The sequence below is a fragment of the Neohortaea acidophila genome (assembly GCF_010093505.1).
Source record: "Neohortaea acidophila strain CBS 113389 unplaced genomic scaffold BDY17scaffold_7, whole genome shotgun sequence".
Taxonomy (NCBI): Eukaryota; Fungi; Ascomycota; class Dothideomycetes; order Mycosphaerellales; family Teratosphaeriaceae; genus Neohortaea; species Neohortaea acidophila.
The window spans coordinates 1,061,764-1,078,817 of record NW_022985516.1 but is presented as its reverse complement, the minus strand read 5'-3'; the positions used below and the strand labels follow the sequence as shown (position 1 = coordinate 1,078,817).

At 57.8% G+C, this 17,054-nt stretch overlaps 9 protein-coding genes across 9 annotated transcripts; 5 read left to right on the top strand and 4 right to left on the bottom strand.

The window, feature by feature from the left end:
* Nucleotides 1–96: 96 nt before the first annotated feature.
* BDY17DRAFT_325569 (uncharacterized protein) lies at nucleotides 97–551 on the bottom strand (the record flags this gene model as incomplete). Its single annotated transcript, XM_033737378.1, has 3 exons — nucleotides 97–106; nucleotides 164–273; nucleotides 351–551. 3 exons carry the CDS (start codon nucleotides 549–551, stop codon nucleotides 97–99), a joined length of 321 nt encoding a protein of 106 aa, XP_033588645.1.
* Nucleotides 552–968: 417 nt separating this feature from the next.
* On the top strand, nucleotides 969–2,809 carry BDY17DRAFT_325568 (uncharacterized protein; the record flags this gene model as incomplete). Its single annotated transcript, XM_033737377.1, has 2 exons — nucleotides 969–974; nucleotides 1,184–2,809. 2 exons carry the CDS (start codon nucleotides 969–971, stop codon nucleotides 2,807–2,809), a joined length of 1,632 nt encoding a protein of 543 aa, XP_033588644.1.
* Nucleotides 2,810–2,941: 132 nt separating this feature from the next.
* On the bottom strand, nucleotides 2,942–3,944 carry BDY17DRAFT_311659 (uncharacterized protein; the record flags this gene model as incomplete). Its single annotated transcript, XM_033735560.1, has 2 exons — nucleotides 2,942–2,984; nucleotides 3,166–3,944. The coding sequence occupies 2 exons, from the start codon at nucleotides 3,942–3,944 to the stop codon at nucleotides 2,942–2,944; spliced, it is 822 nt and encodes a 273-aa protein (XP_033588643.1).
* A 929-nt stretch (nucleotides 3,945–4,873) lies between these two features.
* BDY17DRAFT_300225 (DNA/pantothenate metabolism flavo protein) lies at nucleotides 4,874–6,272 on the top strand. Its single transcript, XM_033734027.1, has 2 exons — nucleotides 4,874–5,095; nucleotides 5,150–6,272. Exon 2 carries the CDS (start codon nucleotides 5,195–5,197, stop codon nucleotides 6,251–6,253), a length of 1,059 nt encoding a protein of 352 aa, XP_033588642.1. The 5' UTR covers nucleotides 4,874–5,095; nucleotides 5,150–5,194; the 3' UTR covers nucleotides 6,254–6,272.
* A 14-nt stretch (nucleotides 6,273–6,286) lies between these two features.
* BDY17DRAFT_253477 (major facilitator superfamily domain-containing protein) lies at nucleotides 6,287–7,896 on the bottom strand (the record flags this gene model as incomplete). Its single annotated transcript, XM_033731345.1, has 3 exons — nucleotides 6,287–6,590; nucleotides 6,654–7,433; nucleotides 7,490–7,896. 3 exons carry the CDS (start codon nucleotides 7,894–7,896, stop codon nucleotides 6,287–6,289), a joined length of 1,491 nt encoding a protein of 496 aa, XP_033588641.1.
* Nucleotides 7,897–8,392: 496 nt separating this feature from the next.
* Nucleotides 8,393–9,826, top strand: BDY17DRAFT_311656 (Pre-mRNA splicing Prp18-interacting factor-domain-containing protein; the record flags this gene model as incomplete). The annotated part of the gene is made up of 1 exon (XM_033735559.1): nucleotides 8,393–9,826. The coding sequence occupies one exon, from the start codon at nucleotides 8,393–8,395 to the stop codon at nucleotides 9,824–9,826; it is 1,434 nt and encodes a 477-aa protein (XP_033588640.1).
* Nucleotides 9,827–10,383: 557 nt separating this feature from the next.
* Nucleotides 10,384–11,182, bottom strand: BDY17DRAFT_240368 (uncharacterized protein; the record flags this gene model as incomplete). The annotated part of the gene is made up of 2 exons (XM_033730360.1): nucleotides 10,384–10,985; nucleotides 11,089–11,182. Coding segments are annotated over 2 exons (696 nt in total), but the record flags the coding sequence as incomplete, so codon positions are not given.
* A 587-nt stretch (nucleotides 11,183–11,769) lies between these two features.
* Nucleotides 11,770–15,453, top strand: BDY17DRAFT_176638 (uncharacterized protein). The gene is made up of 7 exons (XM_033729863.1): nucleotides 11,770–12,349; nucleotides 12,402–13,254; nucleotides 13,308–13,545; nucleotides 13,597–13,726; nucleotides 13,784–13,955; nucleotides 14,004–14,105; nucleotides 14,232–15,453. Exons 1-7 carry the CDS (start codon nucleotides 11,858–11,860, stop codon nucleotides 15,095–15,097), a joined length of 2,853 nt encoding a protein of 950 aa, XP_033588638.1. The 5' UTR covers nucleotides 11,770–11,857; the 3' UTR covers nucleotides 15,098–15,453.
* Nucleotides 15,454–16,873, top strand: BDY17DRAFT_176646 (uncharacterized protein). The gene is made up of 4 exons (XM_033729864.1): nucleotides 15,454–15,934; nucleotides 15,999–16,403; nucleotides 16,476–16,627; nucleotides 16,686–16,873. Exons 1-4 carry the CDS (start codon nucleotides 15,809–15,811, stop codon nucleotides 16,792–16,794), a joined length of 792 nt encoding a protein of 263 aa, XP_033588637.1. The 5' UTR covers nucleotides 15,454–15,808; the 3' UTR covers nucleotides 16,795–16,873.
* The last annotated feature ends 181 nt before the right edge of the window (nucleotides 16,874–17,054 follow it).

Here is a 17,054-nt window from a genome sequence, read left to right as displayed (position 1 = left end):
CGATGCATCGCACCCTGGGAGGACCAGGATCCAGCACGAAGTATTCATACAGCCAGCGCCGGAGTAATGCTCTATGGTATCATGCGTATTTTCACATCAGTCCAATCTGTCGGCACATGTCAGTGATCAACATCCCCATGTTCAATCATCACATTATGCTCACCCTTGATCCTTCTGCCGTACAATGCCGCCCCCACTCGTCTGTTTCCCCGTCTTGCCTCCTTCAACAACTAATCGATCGAGCTGGAAAAACTGACTGACGACTGTCTGTCGCTGTCGTCACGAGAAGAGATCGAATGTCAGCTGCGCTCTTGGACAACACAATTCTGATTGTCTCTTTTGCCACCCACCTTCAAGATCTGCAACTCTTTCAAGCCCTTCTGCATCAATTCCTGTATTCTCCGCTCGTCTGCCTCGGCCTTGTGCTCCCGAAACGCATCTCGCGTGCGCCGCCGTGCATATTCGCGGAAGTTGTATGCGGCGAACTCGCGGCCCTGGCGCAGCAGTGAGCGGTAGAGGGAGCGCACTTCGACGGCAGTCGAGCTGGACATGCCCGGATGGATGGGTGTGTTGGGGTAGAGGTTGGCGTGGAGGTGGTGAAGTGGTTCTTTCAATTAGTCGATCGTTGATTGTGAAAGTTGAGGCAGCATCATCAGGTCGAGAGAAAGTTGGAGGGCAGGTCGGCCGAAAGATTCGCGAAATCTCCGATTGGTTGGCCTGAGGCAGGAATTTCGGATGCGCTTCGCTTCTGCCAGCCACGCCTGTGCAGTTCATTGAAGACATCGGAATATCATCCTCACCATCCCTTCCATTGCCTAACGCGATCAAATGGGGATGTGATGTGGAATAGACGCTGATCGAAGCACAAAAAACAGATTTGTGACGGACCTAGGCGGCCGGCAAGCTGCAGATATCGGCGCGCGCGCGGTCCCTTTGAACCCCCCCGAAACGCGTCCAGCTCTGCCTCCATGACGGTGAGTCTCGACATTCGCTCCCTGTTCGAAATGGCGCGCGGCGACATTCTCCATGTCAATCGCAGGAGACCAGCCTTGGGGCCAAATCGCCTCGGGAAACCGTGCCCCTAGGACGACCCACGCTGCGCTTTCCCTACATTGTTTTCCGCTCGCCAATTTCACTCTACTTATATTGAAACAAATGCTGACATTTACTGTCCATCTCGCAGTACCGGCCACCCGGCCGCAGCCATCGCGCCGGCCGCGCGCAAGCCGACAACGACATCTTCGAAGGCCTGCCCGTGAAGCAATGGGGCCAAACCATCGCGCACATCTCCCTGGCCCCGCCCAAATCGGAAATCGCCCAAGTGGAAAACGACAAATGGGGAGACGCGCCAATGCCACGAGACTATCAGCTTCTGTCGCCATGGACGCAACAACTTCTGCGCATAGCGCGCAGCGGCAGAACGGGCAACAAGCGCAAGCCCGATCCGGACTCCCTGGACGACGACAAGCAGGACGATGAGGCCGCGGAAGACAACAACAACAAAGCCGCCAACTTCGAGGATCGAGGCTACATCGCGAAGAAGTGGAAGCCGGTCCCCGAAGCCCTGCTCGAGCCGGAGCACAAGCACTTTGAATTCCTCGCCAAGCGCCGCAAAGGCCTTCCCAATTTATATGCCCCCGAATTCCACAGCGGCACCACGGTGGCGATGCGCAAGACCAAAGTCCAAAAAGTCAGCGCCGACGGCGAAATCACCATCTACGACGTGCTCGTGCCCGAAGGCCAGACGGTCGAAGGCGAGGTGGCCGAGACGACGGAGCTGGCCGATATCAAGCCCGTCGCCGCCGCGCCCGGCACCGTGATCGAAGGCGTGGGCATTGCGAACGACGAGGGCGTCGTGGTGGCCGAGCACCTCAAGCCGGCCGCGGCGCCGCGCCGCAATCGGCCGCCGCCGAAGAAGAAGGGCGGGCCCGGCCGCGGCAAGAAGCGCGTCACTTTCACCAACCCGGACGGCTCCACTTACACTACTATTGTGCCCAATGCGACGAAGATTGTCCCGCAGCCTGGGCAGACGGTCACGCACGTCGCTAAGGGCGAGGAGGCCAAGGCGGATATTACGGCGGAGCAGGCCGCGGCGCACGCGGCGCAGAACCCGGCGGGCGAGAACGAGGGTGAGGATGGCGAGGAAGGGGAGGGCAGCGACGAGGAAGGCGAAGAAGGGGACGACGACGACGACAGGGAGGAGGGAGAACTATCCGAAGATGCGACGAGTGCGGCTCCCAGTGGTGCGCCGAGCGCTGCGCAAACTCCCGTGCCACCCGGCAAAGCCAAATTCGACGCCCTGGCCCCGATCAAGACGACGGAGGAGGACGTGGTCATGGAAGACGATGCTCCCGCTCCCGCTCCCATTGAAGCGCTTGCGACTCAAGACCTTTCTGCCGTGCCCGTTGAAGAGCCTGTGACGGACGTCCCCGCCGTGCCGGTCGAAGAACCTGCGCAACGCGAGACTTCGAGCTCGCCGGACCTGCCGTTAGCAAACGCTTCTCATAGCCGCTCGGGCTCGATACTGTCGCCGCCTCCCCCGGCCGTATCAACGAACGTGGAGCCTCCTCTTGTGGAAAGCACGGAGCCCGCCATAGAAGCTGCCGCGGCAGAGGCAGTGACCGAGGCTGAAGCAGAGGCTGAAGCAGAGGCTGAAGCAGAGGCTGAAGCAGAAGCAGAGCAGCCCGTCGCGAGTCTCGAAGATAGCATGGGCGATACAGAGGTCAAGGAATTTGAGGACCGCGATGAGGATCTGCCGGGCAGTCTCGAGAAGTCTGTCGAAGACGAGCGGGGGGAGCAGGGGGAATAGAATAGCTTCGTCGCCGTTGATAGCGGGGAGATTGTACAACAAGCCTCAATACTTGCATGTGATCGACTTCCTCCGCTCGCTTCTTTCACATGTTTCAAATGCAACACATTACTCGCCGAGTGGTGCCGATTTCTAGAAAAGCGACTTGGGGTAAATGATCACAGCCTCGTCAGCCCTACCTCCCACCCAGACACAGCCCACAAAGCACAACATCCACAACCCTCTTCGCAAAACTCCCTCTCCCCTTCCCCCTCCGATCCCTACCCCTCACACCCCTCCTCATCTTCATCTCCGTCACAGACCCCCTGTCCCTCCGCTGCCACCTCAACTTCCGCCGCAGCGGCGCGCCCTCATACCCATCATCATCTTCATCATCGTCATCGTCGAAAAAGCACTCCGGATACAGCCCACCACTGCTCCCTAGCAGGGAGCCGAAAGAGGTGCGGCGTGCGCTGCCGAGCGTGGGGGCCGCGAGGGGCGAGGTGACGGTGTCTTGGGACCAGCGGCTGTCCTGTGGAGACGAGGTGGTGGAGTTCGTCTCGGTGGCTGTGGAAGTTACGCGGGGTGTGGATGCCACGCCTGAGGAGGAGAGGATGCGTAGGGGGATGCGGGCGGGGTGGGGGTAGATGGTTGGGAGGAGGTCTCTGGTAGTGTGGTGGCTGTGGGTGGAGGCGGAGGTGCTTTCTTTGCGCGGGCGGGAGGAGGCGGAGGAAGTGTTGGGGTGGTTGGTGCTGTGAGAGGTCGCGGGTGGTGGTGGTGAGCGGCGTGTTGTGTTGAGGAGGTCTCCTGGTCTGCTGGGAGGGGTGGTTACTTTGACGTTGGGGAATAAGGTGTATGTCTCCTTCGCTCGGCTGTCTGGTCGCGAGGCGTGAGGCTCGGCCGAGGGGTCCAAAATCTCGTCCGGGAGACTTGCGGCTCCAGAAACTGCATCCAGGTCGCGTTGACGCTCCCACGATTCTTGCGGCGGCGTAGAAGCGGCAGGAAGGCTCGTTTCGGCCGGAGCCAGCTCAAAATCGAACTTCTCTTTAACTGGATCGATGGGAGGGAGTTCGAGGTTGGGAGTCTTGGCGGGCAGAGTGGGACTGAGCTTGGGCGAAGGGGTGGTGAAGTAATAGTCAAGAATGCCGAGGGACATTTCGGAGGCGGTACTGGGTCGCGCGCGTTGTCGGGATGTCTTTCGCTTCGAGAGCGACCATCTCTTCGGCCAGGCCTCGGGAGCGGCGACGTCGACGATGATAGGCTGTGAAGGTGGCCCGGCATCATCTGGATTGGGAGCCGACAACGAAGACATCTGTATGGGGAGAGGAGACAAATCGCCTGTAGTCAAGTGCATGGGCGAGGGTCGTTTGCGGTAGATGGTGTTCGGTCGTTTCGCCTGCTCCGGGAGAGTCTCGCGCGCCGCTTGGAGGGAATTCGCGATTGCTGTCCTAGCTGACAGGGGTGGATACATTGCTTCCATGGCCTTTGTGCACACTTCTGAAGGTGAAACAGAGACGGAAAGGCGAAGAAATTGAAAAGCAGCACAACAGACCTACCCTTTGGTTGCTCGCAGAGGGATCATTTGAACCTACTCTTGAGGGGGTCGGGGAGCGGAATGCAAGGTCGGTCAACTTTGTCAACAGTGCAGCTGCAAGCGTCCCGGCGCAGTGGATACGGCGAATGGAACGTTACCAATCGTTACTGAGCAAGGGAGAGGCGGCAGACGGACAGCACGTCGTATGCACCCAAGGCGAATTAACTTGAGAAGACAGAACACATTCAACGTGCCGTAATTGATAGCGTTGGCTGTAGAGGATATCCAGTTGATGATGCAGGCTTTCTGATGTTCACGGAGGGCATCAGGTGAAGTCATGCGGCAAGGAGCACTCAACAAAGGGGCTGCTCGCGTCATGCACGTAGCTGGCAGCGTGGATGTGATCACATTGATGTCATCGTTGGTTTGATGGACGGACGTGTGGATGCAAGGCAGAAGCTGGGGAGCAAAGAAGTGCAAGAGGAGGTGCAGTTGAAATAGAAAGAAGCAACGGCCTCGGCCGTGAAGCGCTGCCGCCAAGATCGAAGCCTCGTAACTTTAACTCCACCACCACACAGTATATGTGCTGCGGTGAACATACCAGCATAGCGCCAGTCGCACCAGCTGGAGCTCTTCTGCACGGAAACATGGAGATGGAGTGGGATCCGAGGGTAGCGCATCCATCTCACATCATCTCCATCGAAGCCCGCTGAAGCCAGAACCCCGTCTCCTGCTCTCGTTTCCGCCGACATCCTCACCCTCACATTGGATGGGTCGGCAACTCACCCCTCTCTCCCACTCCACCCACCCGCTCTGACATGCTCAAGGAAACTGGCGGCCTGACCAACGGGAAATCCGCCAGTGACCTCGAAATGGAGTACTTCGACTCCAACCCGCGCCCCAAACAGCTCGACGAGCACAGCGAGGGCGCCCAAGCCTTCATCGACCAGCATGCGCGCGAGCACCGCCGCGTCGCCCTCGTCACCTCCGGCGGCACCACCGTCCCGCTGGAAAACCAAACGGTGCGCTTCATCGACAACTTCTCCGCCGGCACCCGCGGCGCCACGAGCGCAGAGTACTTCCTCGAAGCCGGCTACGCCGTCATCTTCCTGCACCGCCAGTTCTCCCTGCTGCCCTATTCGCGCCACTACTCCCATACCACCAACTGCTTCCTCGACTACATGACGCACGACGAGCGCGGTGCTGTCGTCATCGACGCCGAGTACCGGCAGCAAATGGCCGACGTGCTCGCGCAGTACACAAAGGCCAAGCGCGAGAACACCCTGCTTATCTTGCCCTTTACCTCCGTCAACGAGTATCTCTGGTATCTGCGCGACCTCGCCATCCTCATGCAGCCCCTCGCCGCCAACGGCTTGTTCTACCTTGCCGCCGCCGTGTCCGACTTTTTCGTCCCCGCCGACCGCATGGTGGAGCACAAGATCCAGTCCTCGGAAGAGTTCAACACCAAACGCCAACTTTCCAACGGTGACGACGACAACAGCAACGAGAACCTCCCCGCCGCACACATGGAGGGCAAAAAGCTCGTCATCGACCTCGACCCCGTGCCCAAATTCCTCAAACAGCTCGTCGACGCCTGGGCGCCGCGCTCCATGATCATCAGCTTTAAACTGGAGACCGACCCCTCCATCCTGTCGGAGAAGTGTCAGAGTGCGCTGAAGAAGTACGCGCATCATCTCGTCATTGGCAATCTGCTGCGGACGCGCAAGCATGAAGTGCTCATGGTGTCGGCGCGCAGTGGGGAGAAGTGGCTGCGAGTGCCCACGGATCGGAGAACGAAGAGTGTGACGGGTTTGACGGGCAACGGTGCGGAGCCCGTGCCCGCTGCGGACCCCATTGAAATTGAGTCTTTGATCATCCCCGAGATCAAGACATTACATTCGGAGGTGATTGCAAAGGGCGATCCGAGATAGAAACATATTAAGCATATATACCCAACAAGTACTCTACAATATCACCCGCCACTGCGCAGTCGCATGGCGAATCTGCCGCCCGAAGATAATCACGGGAATGGCAAGCAACATGATCAACACATAGATCCCCGCTTGGGTGCCAAACGCATTGATGTACCCCGCCTCCGTAACCCACGGAAGCACGCCGTACAAGAAGCCGAAAGCGACAATGTTCTTCAGCCCGTTGACGAGCTCGAGCGCGTCCGCGTTCACTGGGAGGTAGCAGTCGCTAACGTAGGTCATAGTGGCAATAGGGACGAAGGTTAGGCCGACGGAGACCATGCCCGTACCGAAGAAGCTACACAAAATCAGCAAGCAGTCCTGAGATGTTCGTTTAATGAGTAGGGGCCAGTGAACTTACAGTGCAGTCCAATTCAGCGTCTCCGCCACGCCGTAGCCAAACGCCAGGCATCCCGCAGGCACAATCAGCGCGGGGATGAACAAGAGATGCAACCTCGTCTCCGGCTGGAAAATGCCGCCATTCTTCTTGCTCCTCCAGTCGGAGTACCTGTCCACGACCCAGCCGCCCAACCAGGAACCTACCAGATTTCCAATCAGGGCGGGGATGTTGATCAGGCCGTTGACATCGGGCCGCCAATTGTAAGGCGGGGCTTGGAGCACGAAGGGATTGAGGATGTTGATCGCCACCACCCAGGCGAGCGAGACGGCGTAGCCGAGGAAGGACAGGATGACGGCAGGGTAGACGATGAGAGGCAGCGGGCGGATGAAGAGTTTGAGGAGGTTGGTGTTTTTGGGTCGGCCGGAGCGGAGGCTGAGTTCTTGTCGCCAGGTCTTTACTGGGACTTGCGGGACACTGTCACGTTCGAGAGACACTTCGGCCGCTTCTGATTTGGTGGTGGGCGTCTTTTCGAGGTTGGGAGGTGCATTTTCATCGTCCAGACTCGGAGCTGATGCCGGGGTGGACACTCGGAGCAGGCCGGAGCGGTCGTAGCGTGTTTCGGGGACGAAGAAGACGACGACGAGGAAGTTGATGAAGGTGAGGATGAATGCGATCCACTTCTGCCAACGCCACGACGTGCCGGTAATAACAAAGCCGCAGATCAACGGACCAATGGTGTTGCCGCCACTGATGGAGTTCACGTAAAAAGACATGAGATTCCCTCGCTGGTGGAGGAAGTATCTGGCGTAGCGTTAGAAAATACGACGATACCATGATCGTGGCCTGGGAGAACATACAGATCATTCACCATAGCTGCACCAACCGCTTCCGTACTCGATCCCGCAAATGCGGCGACGATGTTGCTCCAAAGCAGAGACTCGAAGGATTGCGCCAGCGCACCCCACAAGTAGGCCGCGCTCAGCAGCAGCGACGCAAAGACGAAGACAGGCCGCTTGCCGAAGTAGTTCGCCATGGGCACCCAGAAGAAATTAAACAGGCCGAGCACCAGGATGGGCCAGATGAGCAGCGCGCTGGTCTCCGTCTGCGTCTTGTGGAACTCGAGGCTGAGGATGTAAAAGGCGGGAGCCAGGCCGCCGATGGCGAAGTTCGTGAGGAAGGTGAAGGCGCACACGGCTCCGAAGCAGACGTGCTTCTTGGAGCGCGACCAGCGGAGAGGATCGTTGGGATCGTTCGGGTTGGGCATGGGGTGGAGGATGAGGTGGCCATCTTCGGACGTGGCGTGCAATTGCACCGTGCCGTCCGAGGTGTCTACGTCCTGGAGCGCGCGCATATTGAGGATATCGTATTAGTGCTTTGGCGACCACGCGAGAGACCGTACGAAAGGAGGAGGGGAGGGAGGAGGGATTTGGTAATTAATAAGAAATAGTAATAGACTCGAGCCGATCATTTCCTGACTCGTTACCTTTTACCCACGAGTTTCTCTGCCAGACAGCCACATCCGGCCATATCCAACCTCGTGGGAGCACTAGTGTCCGTGTCATGGAAAGCCTGAAGATAAATTTGGGGGTTTCCAGGGGTCTTGTCAACGGCTTGAGGAGCCGGCCGCCGGTCAGCACATTTGACCCGCCCAGGTCTTGATGACAAAAGTCGCGGTATCAGACCTTCACAAGCCGCATGCTTCAAGATTGCAGCACATCTTCCCTCACGCCCCGCGATCGCGGTCACCGCCTCCACACAAAATGCGCCAACCACCAAAACCGCAAGAAACGCCCAAAAGCAACGAGCGCAACGAGTACATCCCCTCCTTCATCGCCAAAAAGCCCTTCTACATCGACGATGCCACCCAGAGCCAGGATGACTACCTGGAGCATCAGCGGCTGCAGTCGCAGAAGAATTACGACCCCCTCGCGACGGCGAAATGGTACGACCGCGGCAAGACGGTCGGCGAGCGCGCGACCAAGTATCGCAAGGGTGCTTGCGAGAACTGCGGATCGATGAGCCATAAAGAGAAGGACTGTTTGCAGCGGAAACGGAAGCATGGCGCCAAGTGGACAGGCCGGGATATCGCGGCGGACGAGTCGGTGCAGGATGTGAAGTTGGGCTGGGATGCGAAGCGCGATCGGTGGAATGGGTACGAAGCGAGCGAGTACCGCGAAGTCGTGGAGGAGTACCAGGCGGTGGAGGAGATGAAGAGGCAAGCGGCGGGCGAGACGGCGGAGAACGAGGAGGGCGCAAAGTACGAGGAGGAAACGGACATGGGCCGGCAGCAGTCTACTTCGACGCGGAACTTGCGCTTGCGAGAAGACACGGCGAAATACCTCCTCAATCTCGATCTGGAGAGTGCAAAGTACGACCCGAAGACTCGCAGTATGCTGGATACGGAGACGAGCACCAACGAGCTGATTGCCGAAGACGGCTTCCAACGCGCTTCGGGCGATGCGGCGGAATTCGAGCGGGCGCAGACGTATGCGTGGGAAACGCAGGAACGAGGGGATGGAGATAAAATCCATTTGCAAGCCAATCCGACTGAGGCGCTGCTCATACGGAAGCGTAAAGCGGAAGAAGATCTCGAGAAGAAGGCCGCGCAAAAGAAAGCTTTGCTGGATGCTTACGGATCACAAGACACCGTGGCGAAGCCCAACCCGCTAAAGGGTGCAGGAGTCACGAGTAACGAAACATACGTCGAATACGACGAAAGAGGCAAGATCAAGGGTGTGCCGGAGAAGAAGGAGAAGAGCATGTACGCCGAAGACGTGCTCATCAACAACCACACGGCCGTCTGGGGCAGCTGGTGGCGCGATTTCAAATGGGGCTACGCCTGCTGTCACAGCATCGTGAAGAACTCCTTCTGCACGGGCGAGGAGGGCAAAGCAGCGGCCGAAGAGGCCGAGAGATTCTCCAAGGGCATATTGCTGCCCTCGGCCGAGGATGCCGACAACGCCACTACTGTTTCGCGAGCGCAGGCGCAGGCGGAAGAGGCTGCGGAGGACAGACACGTGCCGAATGGGGTGGATCGGGCGGAGAAGCAGAGTATGGATGAGAGCAGACGGCGGCTGGAGGAGATGAAGGCCGGGGTGACGGAGGAGACGATGGAGAAGTATCGCAAGGAGAGGACGAGCAAGAGCGATCCGATGGCGCAGCTACTGGGGAAAGACGAATTGCTTGAGGGATGAAGTGGGATTGGACAATTTCACAATTCCTAGAAATTCCGCATGCTTCACGTCCAGAGATATATTCCATTTAGTCGACATGGCTTGCACGTTCGGGGACAGATGGCAGAGAACAGGTGATCCCGTCCGATCTCACGTACTCAAGCTGCCAATCGGATGAATAGTACTCAGGTGGGAGACCACTGGGGAAGTCCATCTACTGAACGTAATTTTTTTTCGCTTTTCCTTTGCTTTTTGGTACCTCTGTTTTTTTTCTTTTTGCTCCAGTCATGCGTTTGATATAGTTGAGTGCACACTCCTTTGAGGGTATGAGAGTGCACGCTCTGTGTGGCAGTTGGAACACAAGACTTACTCAATTCAGCCTTGCGGACTGCAACAGCTCTTAGGTATGTAGAAGACTGTTGGCACCTCCACTACTCATAAGCTTCTCTGGAAAACACAATAATGATCATCGCTCGCTAAAATCGCTGCATCACGTCTCACTCTGCGCGTGGAGTCGATCCGCCCTCGTCGGCCTTCGCATGGCTGACCTCGTGATGTTCCGCGGCAGGCATAAAGCAAAGAATGGCAACGGCGAGAATGATCTTGATCCCGCCCGCAAGCCACAACACGCTCGCCAGTCCACCCGCGCTCCTCATCAGCCAGCCACTAATAATCGCGCCAAGTAACAGGAGCACAATCGCAGCCACTCTGCGGTTGCGCTTGACGTTGTGCAGCGCAAACAAATTCGGATCGCCCACGGTATCGCAGTACAGGGAAGTGAGCACGTTGACCGGCAGCTCGTTGAAGCCCAGTAGGCGGGAGCAGGAGATTTGGAAGCCGCTTTCGATGGCGAGGGGTGGGATTAATGCGACGATTTCGATGCTGGCCAGGACGCGTTTGTCTTCGGCGGCGTGTGTGGGTGCCGATGGAGGGATTTGCGGAATCAGGCCGGGGACCGTGGCGAGGGATGCTGAGAGGAAGAGCAGGAGGCTTTGGATGAAGAAGAGGGAGACGAAGAGGAGGCGGTTGGAGTAGAGGTCTTTGGGGGCGAAGCGCCGCGCTACGCGAAACGTCACGTAGCATCCCATGAGGTAGGAGGAGATCGAGACCAGGGTACTGAGCCAGGTGTAGGGTCGTGGGGGAAGGCTGGAGGCGGAGAGGCCGAGGATGACGGTGTTGCCTAGTACATGCCGGTCAGATGATATTGGATCCCGCGATGAGTTTTGCGCCGGCGGCGTGCTGCTTTGCGTTACGATTAGAGACAAGGGTGGGAGACGACCTACCGGTCTGCATGCCCACGAATGTGGACCAGTTGGCAAAGCAGGCTGCATCTGTCATGCCCGTGCAAAGACAACAGGCGAGAAGGGGGAGGTCCGCGTGTTTTGGTTTTACTGGACCCAGCAAAAAGGCGCGGGAGAAGTGACGGACACGGGCGGGACTGGGAGGGAACTGCTGATCGGAGGACGAGTCGCCCTCTTCGATCTTGGGCAGGTCATTCGGCGCCCGTGGTTCGACTATCGAGGTGGTGGCCATTGCGGCATCAAGACACGCTGGCGCGCCTCTTGCACGCGAAGTGGCCGAGGGTTATCGGGTGGAGTGTCGGTGTTGATGTGAGCGCGACCTGTGTTGAGATGCTTCGAGACAACTGCTGTCGGGCGGGTCGGCGAAACACATCCCGCAATCTCGCTGTGCCTCAGACACTGTGGATGGCCTCCATCGCTGCCGGTCAAGACGTGACTCTCAGAGAGGGGAGGTTCGGCCTAAACATCGAGAGAAGTGTACCTTACGGGATATGCCCAATGCGATCACCCGATATCGCCACGCTAACAACAGTCACACGGCTAAATCGAATGTCGCGGATTCCAAGTCATCCCTACGGTATTTTCCGATTGGTCGGCGCAGGCATTGGGAAAGGCCAAGGCTCCAGCTGAGAGGACTGGTGACGTTCGAAAAGCGATTGAGATATTCCATCCGTTCTTTATATCCGACCAACTCCCGCATTTTCCTGGATTTAATGGCCACAGGCATCCTCTCGAGGACTAATCGCACGAGATGGCGGCAGCAGGCGCCACCGTGCCCACCAGACTGGTGATTTGCGTGGACGGGGCACAGTCAATCGGCGCCGTGGAAACGAACATCCGCCAGATCTACTCCTCTCTCGAAGTGGGCAGATGCGCCGACCGAACTCACGGCGGCATCTTTCGCCAGGACATCCAATATGTGCCGAGCGACGGCCTCGTGGACGACACCTCTTCCAAGGAGCGCCTCCAGGCGAATCTTCTCGGCCAGTTGCACATCAAGCAGATCCAGGACATCTACGAGAAGTGCTGCACGCTCGACGGCGATCGGGATGAAGTGTGGTTCTTTGGCTTCTCCCGCGGCGCCTTTGTCGTGCGCGCCGTCGCTGGACTGCTGCATACCTTTGGCTCTCTCGCTTCTGCCGGCCAGCCTGGCTTCGCCAAGGATTTTCGAAAGATGCTCAAAGACTCGGAAACGAAGTCGGGCAACTCACTCTCGCCTTTGAGTCCGCTGAGCTTGAGTCCGGTGAGTTCGAACCATACGTACGGAAGAGGATGGGTTGCTAATGAGATGTAAGGTGTCTTCAATATCGTCGGCCTTTCAGACGAAGCGTGCGCCTCGTATACAATTCATCGGCGCCTTTGATACTATCAGCGACGTCAGCGGCTCCAGTGTCTTTGACATCTCCTTCAACTCCTCTATTTATCATTTCCGACACGCGGTCGCAATGCACGAGGACCGCAAAACCTTGGCGCCGGAATGCCTCTTCCCTCCCGAATTACATCAAAGCTCCTTGAGCGACTCTGGCCGCAGCTTCATCCAAGCCCACTTTATCGGAAATCATGCGGACATTGGTGGCGCGGCGAGGAAGTCCGGGCTGGCACTCTATCCGCTGCAATGGATGTTGATCCAGGCCAAGGATCTCGGGCTAGTCGTCGATCCTCAGGGCGGCGTCTTCTCCCCCCTATCGCTCGTCCTGCCCGGCTCGTCGATAAAAAAGCCTCCAGAGCAACTCTGGACATTCAAAGCCGCCAACAACATCGCCACCCAAATGCAAGACTTTCGCGAGGTACACGGTCTGTCACGGAATCACGAGAAGAGCTACGCGATCAAGCTCCAGTCATCGCGCCTGTCATCGCTGCGCCAGAAGCAGCCGAGAAACCCCTTCACCTCCGATGGCTTCCTGCGAGGCTACTGCGCCGGCGCGCCGCAGGGCACCATCATTCATCCTTCTGTATACTTGCTCCTGGACCTGCATATCAACGTCGTGCTCGAGAACAAAGAGCTCAAGCTTCAGCGGTGGGTGGAAGCGTGGCGAGACCGAATGCTCGGCACTGAAGCAGGACAAGGTGCGGACTTTTGGGACGACAATGACGATGACTCGGAATCCCTCGGCGCGTTGCGAGTGCTTGTTTGCGGTAATACCGGAGGTCAGTATTCGGATGCGCCGATAGCGACACTCGCATATGCTAACTGCTCACAGTGGGCAAATCCACCCTCGTCAACAAGACTTTTGGAGTCGCTGTGACACAAAGCTCCGATCGTACCCGAGGCATTCACGACGTGCGAGAGGAGATTACGTGGGAGGGGCGGCCGGACTTGATCGTGCACGACTCTGGTGGCTTTGAAGCCGGCGCGGACGAAGAGTTCCAAGCCATCGAAGCATTTCTCAAAGAGAAGGCCGAGGCGCAAAGTATCACGGCCAAACTACATGTTATCTGGTAAGACACCACCTGCACCCCGGATGCCGATGATGTATTGACACATCGCAGGTTTTGCGTGGATATCAACAGCGCTCGAACGCTTCAAACGGCCACCGAGAAGCTATTCCGGGCCGTATCACTGTATGCAAAGGATGTGCCGATTGTCGTAGTGGCGACCAAGAAGGACGAGCTGCTCGATGTAAGTGCCGTGCGCGCGAGCCGCATCGAGCGTATCCAGACCTGACCGAATGTCCAGATCGAGTTTGGCGTGTGCCGCAAAACACTGAAACGAGAAGGAAAGCCCTTCGACGAAGAGGCATGCGAAGCGTATGCAGAAGAGAGATTGGCAGAGCGGATCGATGTCATCCGGTCGGAAATGGAGAGTGTGCCTGGTGGCCGCTTGGATGCTTGCATCGCCGTTTCTCAAGGTCAGTATCCCCCACCCAGGAAGGTCGACCCTGACTGACCTTCCACAGATGACGACGAGTCCATCGCCGCACTCAGCGAAACGACATCGCAATCCTTCGATACCGATCGAGTACGTCTCATGTACATTGGTGCTCAGGTTGCCAGAATCGGTAGGTCAGAATCGACATCTTTCGTCGCTGTTGGTCACCCCGATGGCAGAGCTGGGGCGCCACTTGCAACGGCCTAGCGGCGACTCGCATCACTTCAGGTCCGCGCTGACATGCAATGTTCTCTAGACCTCAAAATCGAAATGGCCGTGGCGGAGATTCTCCGGCGCTACAAACGATTGATTCGCCGAAGCGCGGCCACCGTGGGCTTCGGCGGCTCCTCCATCCACCGCAAAGCCTCGACGTATCAAGTGACCAAAGCCGTGATTCAGTGCTTTGGAGTTCCGACCGTGAACGCCGACGTGGCGCTGGAGGCGCTGAAGGCGAACGTGTGGACCAGTCTCGGAAGCAACGCGCAGCTGGTGCTAGCCGAAATGTTCTCCCTCATTGGCGTTGCCGGGAGCGTGTTTGCCATGGGCGCCCCGCTATGGCTGATCAGTGGAAGCATCAATGCCAGCCACGTCGTGCCAACGACTTGCCGCATGTTCCTCATCATGGCGTGCGACTTGACCCTTGTCCTTGCGCGCTCCTTCAAGGAAGCCACTTTCCGCGCCAACGGACAGCCGGATGAGATCGACGTGGGCGCCGCGGCGAGGAACTACGCGGTGCGCGGGTATGCGCAGCACGTCCATCGCGATGTCCAGCGTCTGCTACCCAAGAGAAACCCACTAGCGCCTTTCAGAGTCGAGAACGTGCAACAGGGCATCGAGGAGCTGTTCGCCGCCTACAAAGACAAACTCATGCAAGACGTCAATCTGCCCCTCCGCAATGGAGATACGAAAGCCGGACGAGAAGCAGGCGACGACGCAAGCATCGAAGACGATTCCGCGCTGTTGAGCGACTACACCGAAGCCCGCGCTGCGCTGGCTGAGCTAGACGCTTCCGAAACCATCCCCTCCGTACCCGAACTGCCTGGCGACGATGCTCGCTTTGAATTACATGGCGAGAGTACCGTCAGTGAATTGAGCGGAGTGAGCGCGACGGAGAAGTCGTAGAAGAGCCCGGAGTCGATTGCGCTGCATCTGGAGCGCGTTCGCACGCGCTGAATACTGCCATTGGCTCGGTGCAAGTCGTTGCAGACGTGACGATTCGTAAGACCACCCCTCCTTCGGCCGTCATTTGACTTACACGGCCGCTCGGGGCAGCCCAAGGACGAGTGCAGCTATTCCAGTTGGCCATGACGCGCGATCTCATGACACAGCCGCGTAAAGCCGCCCGAAAAAGGATAGCAGGATGTGGCTGCTAATTTTTTCCGCGCGCAGCGAAGGTTAAAGCCTAATCGGGCAACCTCGACGCTGTTGCGCTCGCGCAAGGCGAAGCGGGGCGAACTTGTCGAGCGGTGATTGGGTGGAATATCGGCTTTTGGCACCCGATGCGGCTTAGGCCCTGCCCTCACAGCCCGCCCAAGCGACGGACATCATTTTAGACAACCCTGCGAGCCCCATTGATGATTGGGCCTGCGGAAGGCTGCAACATGCTATTCATAGGGTCGCGAGAGTGTGTATATAAGATGCTGTTCGCGACGTCTCGTCTTTTGTTTTGCCAGATACAATACAACGCCTTGCGATAAGCAGTCCTCCAGCCATCCACACCTTCCGCGAGTCGAGACAACGACATACTTCATCTTCGCAAATCAACACAAACCACATACTCTTGGCATTTAAATACCAGCAGCCTTCAGCCAGTCCCTCGCAACAGTCGTCAACATGCTGAACGAAAGAATGTCGCTCGGCATCGCCATTACGGCGTTCTACGCCCCCGCCGTTCCGCTCGCCATCTACAACTTTTGGCGCAATCGAAGTGTGCGCCCGCGCATGGCGTGGTCACCAATGGTGAGTCTCCCGACGAAGACTGCTCCAAACCAGACAGCCGCTAATACACATCTCCCGCAACTAGATCCTCTTCACCCTCATGCGCCTCGCCAGCGGCATCATAACCATCCTCCTCTGGCAGCACCCGTCCAACCTCAACACAGGCCTCATCATCGCCGACCTCGTGCTCCTCAACATCGGCGTCGTGACCTTCATCGTCGCCGGCATTGGGCAGGTGCGCATCGTGCTCATCGACAACTACAGCCATCATCCCATTTCGAACAAGATCGGGTCTGCGCTGCGGGCTTCGTACGTGATCGCAGTCGCGCTGCTGGCTGCGGGCGGCGGGCTCGTCACCAGCGATGGCAAGATCGCGAGGATTCTGGGCCTGGTGGGGTATGCCATTCTCGCCGTGGAGCTGGCCGTGTTGATTGGGATGGAAGTCTGCTTTTTCATGCGGAGGCACGAATTGTTGCAGACGAGCCGCAAGGTGAGCAAGCATCCTCCCCTGGTGGTCTGCTTTCGAATTCTCGAGGCTAACAACACTCGCTCGATGATCCAGGTCATCCTCGCCTCCTTCGCCATCGCGCCCTTCCTCATCGTCCGCGTGGCCTACGGCTTCCTCGACGTCGCCCACGAGCTCGACTTCACGTCCAAATGGAGCCCGCTGTTTGGCAACATCTACGCTTTCGCGTTCATGTGCTTGTTCATGGAGTATGTGCCACCATCCCTATTTGAGCATAACGAGCTGCCTACTGACTCGTTTGGCCAGATACGTCATCCTCTGCATCTACCTGTGGCTGGGATTCAGCATCACGTCGGAGCGGAGGGACGCGCAGAGGCGGTCCGCACTGGCGACTGGGGATGCGCCGAAAGTGTAGGGAATTTGAACCTAGGGGTGTTTGCTCTGAAAATGCTTTTTCTGGTTGAGCGCTAGCGCTGGCTGTTGCGACTATCGTTGCACTGTTGTACCCTAGACTCTAGATTCTCCGACTTTAATCAGTCTCTTCACATCCACATTGTTGCTATTCACATACCATCACGTGGTCGCAGCAAATCGGCAAGTGATATCAATCCGATTCGTCACGGGCTCGGTTGGTAACAGCACCTTGGCCCTGACCATCTGGATGAAAGAAGGCAA